Source organism: Pyxicephalus adspersus, chromosome Z (assembly GCF_032062135.1).
Source record: "Pyxicephalus adspersus chromosome Z, UCB_Pads_2.0, whole genome shotgun sequence".
Taxonomy (NCBI): domain Eukaryota; kingdom Metazoa; phylum Chordata; class Amphibia; order Anura; family Pyxicephalidae; genus Pyxicephalus; species Pyxicephalus adspersus.
The window spans coordinates 86580971-86592675 of NC_092871.1; the positions used below are offsets into that span (position 1 = coordinate 86580971).

The 11705-nt window shown below is 43.6% G+C and overlaps 1 protein-coding gene across 6 annotated transcripts in view; it reads left to right on the top strand.

Annotated features, from left to right (window-relative positions):
- NLGN3 (neuroligin 3) overlaps positions 1 to 9304 on the top strand; it is a 67723-nt gene extending 58419 nt beyond the window's left edge. For all 6 annotated transcript variants that reach the window (XM_072431271.1, XM_072431266.1, XM_072431269.1 and 3 more), the window contains 3 exons: positions 626 to 811; positions 2907 to 3696; positions 5308 to 9304. In XM_072431271.1, coding sequence (XP_072287372.1) covers positions 626 to 811; positions 2907 to 3696; positions 5308 to 6151 — 1820 coding nt within the window. In that variant the 3' untranslated portion in view covers positions 6152 to 9304. The remainder of the gene's footprint in view (positions 1 to 625; positions 812 to 2906; positions 3697 to 5307) is intronic.
- The last annotated feature ends 2401 nt before the right edge of the window (positions 9305 to 11705 follow it).

The following is an 11705-nucleotide window of genomic DNA, read 5'->3' on the forward strand; positions in this document are numbered from 1 at the left end:
GCTCTGCGTAATCATTGAATGGAATTTCTGTAATTAATATGGCTTTTTTCTTTATTGTCCCCGGGGTCCTCCTAAAGATAATGGGCCCTCTGAAGAATATGGTATTGGAATAACTGGGGCTGGGGGCTTTTTTGTATTGTTATTAATTCTTCCTTCCTTTAGGTTTTTGTTGGACCTTTCTCTGATTTATCTTATTTTGGATATGTTGTCACATCATTTAATAATTCTTTGACTTACATTGTTTTAATAAATTGTGATAGCATGATACATCAAAAAGCAAGCTGTTGGTAGTGATTGTAGGGTGGAAATTCAGATTATACAGAATAAAACAGCTGAAATACAACAAATGAGCTTTACCTCATTATATGTGCAAATGCTTTAATATAGCAAATGGTAATCTTGTCAGTCTTCTGCTGCTCTTCCATTGTCTGACATATGGTGGGTGTATTAGGATTCATTTCTTAGCTATAATTAGTGTCACCCTCCAGTTTGTTCCAAGGGCTGGGGCAGGATGGGTAATATTACCCTTTTGCATGTAATACAGCACCCACATTTATATCAGATCCTTGCATTTTGCTGTTTGTCTGCAGCCTTTGTGTCCGAATAACGACATTTCTCTTTGCAGGGTTTCTTAGTACAGGAGATCAGGCAGCTAAAGGCAATTATGGGCTTCTGGATCAGATCCAGGCTCTACGTTGGGTCAGCGAGAACGTGGCATTTTTTGGTGGTGACCCCCATAGGATAACAGTTTTTGGTTCCGGTATTGGAGCATCTTGTGTCAGCCTTCTCACACTATCTCATCACTCTGAAGGTATTCCGGATTTGTGATATCATTGTCTGTCATGTGCTACTATGAAATATCTTCAATATGTCCCAATAATGTTGGTTACCCATGCAGATCTCTCATCTAGTGACCCCATCACATTATAACATGTTTCCATGTTTGCAGTAACACCGTGTCTGTATGTTTGTTCCATCACATTGAAGGTTAATGGATCATCTGACATTATTCCATGATTGCATCATCAGATGTCTGTAGTGGCCATGACACAGGTACAAAATATGTTCAATATCCTTAAAAAGACTTCTTTTCCGTGAACCATTTCCATTCATTATTAATGTGGTCACACAGCTGTTACATGTTTGTTACGTTTGATCTGCTAGATCAGCGAAATTTTACTTTTCCCTCACATTGGTGGCCAGTGGAGAAACACCAGCTTCCAGTGGCATTGATTAGAAAAGTGTCACAATGGTGTTCAGTAGAGACGATGATCAGTTAAAGAAGAATCCCTTTTATATTGGTGGTCATTGGGAAGAGTCAAAAAGAGAAGCACCCATTACACAAGTAGTCAAGATGAAGTATGGCATGCTTCTATCACTGGTGATCAGTGTGAATGTCCTTTCTTTGGTGGTCAATGAGAAGAACATTCCTCTCCATTGATGCTCATTGAGAAGAAATCTCCATACATTGGTGGTCAGTAAAGGGCTATCCTACATTGGTGGTCATTGGGAAGCGTCAATAAGAGAAGCACCCATTACCCAGGAGGTCATTGAAAGGTGCAGCATACTCCTATCACTGGTGGTCAGTAAGAAGAAATGTCCCTTACATTGGTAGACATTGAGAAGAATATACCTAACTTCGGTGGTCACTGAGAGGTATGCTTCTATCATTGGTGGTCAATGAGAAGAATGTCCCCTAATTCAGTGAGATTGAGAGAAAAGCCCATTATGCAGCTGGTCAATGGAAGGTACGCTTCTTTCACTAGTGGTCAATGAAAATGTCACCACCATTGGTAGTCAATGAGAATATTTCTCTCTATTTATAGTTGGTAGTCAGTAGGAGGTACGACATGCTCCTTCTATAGGTGATCAATGTGAATGTCCTCTTACATTGGTAGACATTGAGAAGAACGCCCCTTACTTTGCTAGTTAGTGGGAGGTATGCTCTTATCACTGGTGGACAATGAGAAAAATGTCCATTACTTTAGTGGTCAGTGGTAAGAATTCCCTTTACATTGGGGGCCATTGGGAAGATAGTCCCCTTACATCTGTGGTTAGTGAAAAAAATATTCCCCTCTATTGATGCTAATTGAGAAGACGGCTCCATACGTTGGTGACAGTAATGGTCAATGTACATCCCTTGTACTATGTCTGCAGTCTCTGACCGTCTCCTGTACAATGTCTGCAGTCTCTGATCGTCTCCTGTACTATGTCTGCAGTCTCTGACCATGTCTGCAGTCTCTGACCGTCTCCTGAACCATGTCTGCAGTCTCTGACCATCTCCTGTACAAATACTTATAATAAATCTCATGCTCGGCAGCACAGCTCCGACTTCCCATACCCAGTAACTGCCGCTGATATACCAGATCAAATGTAACCATTGTGTGGCTGATTTGTTCTCTCACGCCTGTCTACCACTTTATCATTTTTTCTTTCTCTCATACGTCTTTATTTCTGATGTTTAGTGAACATTTCTCTCCTCGTGTAGTTGCTGTGATTTCTCTGCCTTTCTCTCTTACCTATTTCTCACACTTCATTACCCAGTCTCTTTATTTTCTCTCTCTTTTCCCCTCTTGCCATTCATCTCCCTGCCCTCCCGTCTGTAGAATGATCCTCTTGTGCTCTTCCCTGGCAAACACTGAGACCAGCTGGGCAGGAAGTGAAGTTGCTGATTTCTGTATCTCCGTCTCTTTCTGTCTCGCAGTCTCTGATGCCTAGGATTTCAATAATAAAAATAAAAAAAAACAAAAACAGCAGAAACACTTCAAAGGCATGAACGTAAATATTGTATGTGATACGATTAATAAAACATTCATCTGGAGATTCCCCCATGATTCCCCCATGACAAATGACTGGTGCATATGTGGTGTTTGGTATATATGAGTAAATGTGGTGTTTTGTGGCAGGTCTATTCCAGAGAGCTATCATACAAAGCGGATCGGCTCTTTCCAGCTGGGCCGTCAATTATCAGCCTGTGAAATACACCCGACTGCTGGCAGAGAAAGTAGGCTGCAATGTGTTAGACACCGTGGACATGGTGGATTGCTTGCGCCAGAAAAGTGCCAAAGAATTGGTGGAGCAAGATATCCAGCCGGCGCGATATCACGTGGCCTTTGGACCTGTCATCGATGGAGATGTCATTCCCGATGACCCAGAGATTCTCATGGAGCAAGGAGAATTCCTCAATTACGATATAATGCTGGGGGTCAACCAAGGGGAAGGACTGAAGTTTGTGGAAAACGTGGTGGATGCCGAAGACGGTGTCTCCGGCAGTGACTTTGACTACTCCGTATCTAACTTTGTGGACAACCTGTATGGGTACCCAGAAGGCAAAGACACGCTTCGTGAGACTATCAAGTTCATGTACACAGATTGGGCCGACCGAGATAATCCCGAGACTCGACGTAAAACCTTGGTGGCCTTGTTTACGGACCACCAGTGGGTGGAGCCGTCGGTGGTGACTGCCGATTTACACGCTCGTTACGGCTCGCCAACTTATTTTTATGCGTTTTACCATCACTGCCAAAGTTTGATGAAACCAGCTTGGTCTGACGCTGCCCACGGGGATGAGTTACCCTATGTTTTCGGTGTCCCTATGGTGGGGCCTACAGATTTATTCCCCTGCAATTTTTCCAAGAATGATGTCATGCTGAGTGCTGTGGTCATGACATACTGGACCAACTTCGCTAAAACCGGGTATGTAACTAGAAATGGTAATCCACCAATCCAGAACCCTTTTTTCTCATGAGGACAGACAAATGTGCAGTGCTGTACATTAGATAGGGGTTACAAATGACAGACAGATACAGACAGTGACACAGGAGGAGGGGAGGACCCTGCCCAGAAGAGCTTACAATCTAAGGGGTGGGGTAGGCAGCACACAATAGGAAGGGGATATGGAATGGTGGGAAGTAGTGAGAGTTTAGGAGACAGAAGATGGGTAGGTGAGGTTGAGGTGTTGGGTAATTGAGGGCTCTTTAAATGGAGCAGAAAGTAGGAGCAAGCCGAATAGGATGAAGGAAGACCATTCCAGAGAGTCAGGGCAGCTCTAGAAAAGTCCTGGGGCCACGCATGTGAGGAGGTTATGAGTGAGGAAGTCATTAGTAGGTCATTGGAGGAGTGAAGAAAGCGGCTAGGGCGGTATTTTTCTATCTGTTGAGAAAGCTAAGTAGAACAAGAACTGTGGAGGGATTTGTGTATCAGGTAGGTAGGTGGGACAAAAGGTGTGGAGGGATTTGTGTATCGGGTAGGTAGGTAAGGGAAGAGCTGTGGAGGGATTTATGTATCAGGTAGGTAGGTGGGGGAGGAGCTGTGGAGGTATTTGTGTATTGGGTAGGTAGGTGGGGGAGGAGCTGTGGTGGTATTTGTGTATCAGGTAGGTAGGTGGGGGAAGAGCTGTGGAGGGATTTATGTATCAGCTAGGTAGGTGAGACAATAGCTGTGAAGGGATTTGTGTATCAGGTAGGTGGGTGGGACAAGAGCTGTGGATGGATTTGTGTATCAGGTAGGTAGGTTGGACAAGAACTGTGGAGGGATTTGTGTATCAGGTAGGTAGGTAGGACATCAGCTGTGGAGGGATTTGTGCATCAGGTAGGCAGGTGGGTAGGTAGATAGTAAGGCTGTGCATGGTGTAGGTAGGTGGGCAGGCTGTGTATCAGGTAGGTAGGTGGTTAGGATGGCTAAGTCTGGCTGCAGCATTCATATATTGTATAGGGGAGAGTCGGGTTAGTGGAATACCATAGAGAAGGTTATAGTAGTCCAGATGTTACAATAGTCCATAAAAAAAGATGATAACATGTAAATAAATGGATAGCTGACATTACCATAATGTCTTTTCTCATTTACTAAACTAAGTGGAATTTAATTTCTCTGGAGATAATTATTTGCTGTACGGACAGCTTGTACTATTTTAGTGGATCCCCCCCCCTGTTTTTTTTAGAATGCTGGAATATGTGATCTGGTGCCTATTGTTCTTCGAACTTTGGGTATCACATGGTTACATCTGATGGACCCTCCCACTGGCTGAATTCAGGGGAAATGAGAAGTAGTGCATCGTCCAAGCACATTGGGTTCGTGAATCAGATATTCTGTCCACCCGCTGTTTGTATGTAGTGGTTGCTGGTAAAATGTCCTTGTTCAGTGGGGGGTTTAGTTGAGTTTTGGCAGCTTCAGTCAGATTAATTTCTAGCAAGCAACCTGATCTTTATATAATTCGGCGAATATTTATAGCTCAGCCCTGTTGTTAAAGTAATCGTTTGTTTTGGATGTATTGATCATGGACCAACTGATATCATGTTTTTCTTTTAGTGACCCCAACAAACCTGTGCCGCAGGATACAAAGTTCATCCATACCAAGGCAAACCGCTTTGAGGAGGTGGCATGGTCCAAATACAATCCACGGGATCAGCTGTATCTACACATTGGCCTGAAGCCACGTGTGCGCGATCACTACCGAGCCACAAAGGTGGCGTTTTGGAAACATCTGGTTCCGCACCTTTATAACCTACACGACATGTTCCACTATACATCTACTACAACCAAGGTGCCACCGTCTGACACCACGCAGAATTCACATATTACCCGCAGACCCAAGGTTAGGGATAATAAGCATCCAGCTATCTCACCCACATTGAATGGTCCAGCAACCAAGGGGCTCATAGTGGAACCAATGGACCCAGTGGTCATCCAGGATCCGAGGGACTATTCCACAGAGCTCAGTGTTACCATTGCTGTGGGTGCTTCTCTTTTATTCCTCAACGTGCTGGCTTTTGCTGCTCTGTATTACCGCAATGATAAACGGCGACAGGACACACAGCGTCAGCCTAGTCCACAGCGAGCCACGGCCAACCGGGATCCGGCGCACAGCCCTGTACCTCCCGAGGAGCTAAATTCACTGCAAATAAATGCTGGACACCCTGATTGTGAGGGAGGAGGAGTCTCCGGCCATGACAACCTGCGCCTTGCCACTCTTTCTGACTACACCCTTACATTACGTCGTTCCCCCGATGACATTCCACTCATGACACCTAACACCATCACCATGATCCCAAATTCTCTGGTGGGACTGCAAAGCCTTCATCCCTACAACACCTTTTCTGCAGGCTTCAACAGCACCGGTCTCCCCCACTCACACTCCACCACCAGAGTATAGCACCCCACCATGTGCACTTCCTCCTTGCCCTGATACTAAGTCTACCTGAAGGTATCTGAGACAAGGAGGAGGCCAAATGACACATTCCATACCCCCCAAAGAAGAAGGGGGACAGGTGTGGGGCTTTGCTTCTAATACGGAAAGGGTCGACTAGTCATGACCCACCAAGGACACACCTGCCGTGTGCTCTTGTTTCCTAAAGTGCTTTGACCTTTGTGGAGGCACAGAAAGCGAGGGAAACTTATAGTGAGGGAAACATTTATTTGCAGATAAAGGTCTGCGACGAAGAAGATCGCAATGAAGAAGAGGCAGGAGGGAAACAACCCCAATGTATTGTCCCGTAACTTTTCCACCAAGCTTTTCATCAACATTCACCATTTCGACTTTCCAATTACTGTAAACCCTCACTGTCTGTACATGTGGAGAACCTGATCTAAAGTGGAACCGATGACAAAATGTCTACTAGCATACAAGGACTGGGGATGGGTATTTGGCTCTGATAGATATCAAATTTCTAAAAAAATCCTTTTAGAAACATGACCAGAATTTTGTTGGAAGAAAGTCACAGGACTGTAAATGAAGACATCATCCCAAATGTGTGCCAAATTCATTCACCAGCTATAAAATGGGACTGAACACAGTCCTTTAAAACTACCTTAATCTTCCCAGTGCCAAATATATTCAGCTAGCCATCTTAGAGAGATGGTAATGAAGGGAATAAAATAGGTATTTGGCACAAGTTTTTTATACAACAATGTCCCAGTAAATACACCGTATAGCCAAAAGTTTGGTAACACCTGACCACTTCACCTACCATATGGCCAAAAGTATGTAGCTCCTCCTTCGAATGATGATATTGAGAAGGATCCCACAACACACAAAGACATTGTAGACAATTGTGGTCTTCCACCCCTGTGGTCACATTTTGGTGAAGACCCTTTTCTTTTCCCCCATGATTGTGCCCCGGGGTACAAAGCCAGCTCCATAAAGACATGGGGTCACCAGTTTGGTGTGGAGGAACTCGAGAGTCCTGACCTCAACCTTACTGAACACCTTTGGGGTGAATTGGAATGGTGAGCCAGGTCTACTGATCCAACATCAGTACCTGACCTCACAAATGTGGCCAAATCCCCACAATCAGTACCCTAAACTCACCAATAGGGTCAAATCCCCACCATCAGTACCTGACCTCACCAATGGGGGCAGATCCCCACAGACAGTACTTGACCTCATTAGTAGGGGGCAAATCACCATCATCAGTACCTGACCTCACCAATGGGGGAAAATTCCCACCATCAGTACCTGATCTCACAAATGGGGGCAAATTCACACACAATTCGCAAAGACACACATTCGCAAAGACACAACCCAAAATGTTGCAAAAGAGTGAATGTTATGGCCGTAAAGGTTGGCCAACTACATACTAATAGCCATGTGGAGAATGGGGAGGGTAACGTTACATTAATGGTCATGGTTTTCTAATGGGAGGTCAAACATTTTTATATAGAGGTGGTGGTCAGGTGTCTACAAATTTTTGGTGTGAAGGAACTCGAGTGTCCTGCACAGAGCCCTGACCTGAACCCTACTTAACATCTTTGGGATGAATTGGAATGGTGAGCCAGGTTTTTTCATCCAACACCTGACCTCACCAATAGGGCTAAATCCCCATGGACACCCCCAAATCATATAGAAAGCTGTGTTAGAAGTGTGGAGGATGGTATAGATAAATCTCCATATTAGTGACCCTCGTTTGGCATAAGAGTTCCAACCAGTTTATGTAGGTCTGGTGTTAACAGACTTTTGGTCATATGTAGGCCAAAGTAATGGCCAGGTGAATGACTGCCTAATGTTGACTCGCATAATCAGATGTCTGTGAAGTTTTTCGTAAATTCAGGTCATGGTGGAGCTTGTAGTATTCAGCCACATTCAGGTTGACTTGTTCTGTAATGCTGAAGACGTTTCACAGCTCATCCAACATCTACAACTTAGAACTGAGGAGGTCACTGAGCTGTGAGATCTCCATCAGTACAGAAGAAGTCCACCTGAATGTGACGTAATACTTATCATAAAGCAGATGGACACAGGAGGGTCGTGGAAACCACAAGGCTTCAGTACAAATCACTGGTTTGTCAAAGTGTGTCACCTCATCACACCAGAAGAATAAACTCCCAATGACCTTCAAATTGAAGCTCGATCAACTCCTCACAACACGGAGTGCTATGTATTTTTCTGGGTATTGGTGGTGCACCTCTCCATATGCTCCTCCAGGTTTGGGAGGTCCTAAAGTGCACGAGGGATGGAAAAGCTATTCTTACATATGAGAATCTTGTGCCCCCCACCCAGGTCATGTGAAAGGTTCTTTATAATGATGGGTGTTCAAGGCGTGGTCAGACTACCCCATCATTGGGGGAAATCTAGTAAAGACAGCGTAGCTTGCTGAATCAGTTTGACCCCCCAATTCACGATGCAGGCCAGCTTTAGTTTTGGTTTTCTAGGTGTCTCGTGGTTTATTGTTAGAAAGAACGGCCACAATGTACAATTTATTGTTTTCTATGTTTACAGAGATCTCTAGAACCCTGGGGGGGGTTCAGGTCAAGGAAATGAACATTGACAGGCCAATGGATAAGCCAGAGAAAAAAATTCATGGATATTCTCCCTGGATAGGTTTCATTCTACCAAGTTTTTGTTTTATAAAAGAAAATTCTATATATAAATATATATATATGAGGAATCCCCACTCTGCCTCCTTGGGTAAGTTTGTGTTTGGATATAGAACAAAGTCTTTGTGCATGTATGTGGGTACAAGTATGAGTCTAGGCCTGTGTCCATGCGTGTATATATGTGCACACATATATATGGAATCATGCACAGGGACAGTTTGTTGTACATATGAATACTCACATAGATGTTCTGCCCCCCCCCTCCCTCCACTCCCACTTCTTCCTCCAACTGGGGCCCAATGACTTTTCAGCTTTTTTACCATTCGCCATGACTTTTGAGCGTGGGTTTTGTGACACGGAAAGGGACGCCATGGGTTCAAGGGAAGTTTTGTGACACAGAGGGACACCTGGGGTCAGTATTTATAGAATGTATTTATACTGTATCACAGGAGAGTAGAAAACGTATTCCAAATAAATAAAACTCATATTTTTATATGCTGTCCTGTCATTTGTTGTGTAGGAATGTGGCGGAGATGAGTTGCTGGTGGTTTTCAGTCTTTTAAATCTGCAGCTTTTATTAAAAAATTCTCTGGTAATGCTGACATGAAGGTCCGTGTCAAGGCACAGAGTGACCACGCTCTATTCTTGTCTCCCAACTGTGCTTCTGCATTGTCACACTGACCTCTGATGGAGTATTTATTTAAAGTTAGAGTTAATTATAAAGACGCAGATCTGATCCGTTACATTGTTATTTATATATATATATATATATATATATATATATATTCTCTTCACTCTGCAAATATCACGTTGAAATGTTTAAAGATTTTCCTGAAAATGGGTGAATGTTTCCAGGTTCAATTCTTAAAGGGTTGGCAAATGTTGTTGTCAGGAGAAGCCCCATTAAAGTGTATCACAGATGAATCTTCCAGTTAATGATGTAAAGTTTTTCTTCTGAATGAATTTTCTTAGGTTATCTTTCATTATTGTATCCTACAAGCATAAATATTCACCTTCTATGGCGTTCCATTCAACACTAAAGTTTAAATTCCCCAATGTTAAAGAACATTCACCAGAGCTCAAACAACATTTGCCTAACACTCCTCCACCCAGACATATTCACCCATTTTTAATATTCATATAAGGCAAATATTCGATCCTGCAATGTTCATTCAACAGCAATGTCCCCATTCAGCTCAAGAACATTCAACAACTTCCAATGACAGAAATACCAAATGAATGCAGCAATGTTGCTGAATTTGTACAGATCGTATAAGCAGGCCCTCTCATTGAACGACTCCATATGAATCATATCGATATAAAATATGAATCTTTGCCGTCTGTGTATTGATCTCCATGTAATGGTATAAGAGGATTATCTCCATGTAATATCAGTCAGTGTACATAATTATATTCAATTAAAATGTATCCAGTTCATAAAGATGGCGACGTTTGAAGATTTCCAAGAGACATCGTATGAACAGATCAGAAAACCCTCAGGGGCACACATGTTCATTGCCACAACATAATCCTATAATGTAGATCGTACAATATCATTATATATATTACATTTATTATATCTTCATGATGATGGACAGACAATAAAAACCCGGAGAAGCAGAAGTTCTAAGAAATTTCCCGCTCAATATTTGACCTGATGCAGCATTTGGAGATCCACAATCTCCGACTCTGATATATCCTCCCGTCAGCCAATGTTGTTGCGGATGAACATGACGCACCTAGAGAACCAATGCAAGCAGCTACAGCAGCACTTTTGTCCGCTTATCAATCATTCGAGGCAACATGCACAGAGAATTGGAAGTTGGTGTCACACTGCCTTCACGCTCTTCATAGGTTTGGAGGCCACAGGAATGTCAGGTTGTTGGTTTTAGTATCTACAACTATAGCCAACACATTTTGGGTTCTTAGCAGCATTGGTTGCAGGTTGGTACATTGGGGTTTCTGTTTGGGTGAATTATGTTTGGAGTGAGGACTGTGAAGGCTTCAGGATGAATGTTCCTCAATCTTCTGGTTGTGGATTCTCTTGGTGCTGCCTCTTCTTCGAAACTTCATCTGACGCTGAGAAATGAAGGTACCAGTGCCCTCATCCTCACCTCACATGACTCAACTAGAAATGGATGGGACAGCGTGAGATGTCTCATGGGAGATAAATTTTTTCTGGTGGCCCCTCTAATGCGAGGCTGAGCCCACTTCAGGGCACCTAATGCATATCATAAACTTATCAACCAAAAAATGAAACATTTGTGTAAAGCCGTAACAAAGATAAGTCCCACCAGTTTGGATTTCAGAACTAAACATGGATGGACTGAGGTCGCTGTTTTTTTTCCGGAAGGTTTCAGACTAAGTCGTCCTCGTTGGAGAGCTCCAACATTACCAGATTACCAACTTACCTGGCCAGGGCAGATTTCAGGGGGGGCATTGTTTAGGGGCCTCAAATCACAGAATGTCAGGGACCTGGAATTCAGTGTTTAGGGCCCCCTCTTCATATTTACCCTCAGCCCCTTTTTTTCTATCCCCCCCCCCCCATACCTGGGATTTTCATGTTTCCAGATTGACTGCCCCATTGTTTATAGCTGGTTCAGGGCTGCCACACTTGAGCTGGATTGGGCCCCGACTTTCCCCCCCAATATTTCAGCCCTGATGAAGGGGGATCCCGGTAGCTCCTGAAATGCGTTGGAATATCCCATTAATCACCAGTAAATCTCACCAGTTTAGGTTTCAGAACTGAATGTTGATGGACCCTAGGTCTGTGGATGCTGCAAATGTCATGATTGGGTTTAATTTCATCAGGACCTTGGTGCTGCCAGAGAGGTCGCTGGGTTTTGAAAGGTTTAGGAACAAGTTCTCTTCTTTAGAAAGCTCAAGCATTACCA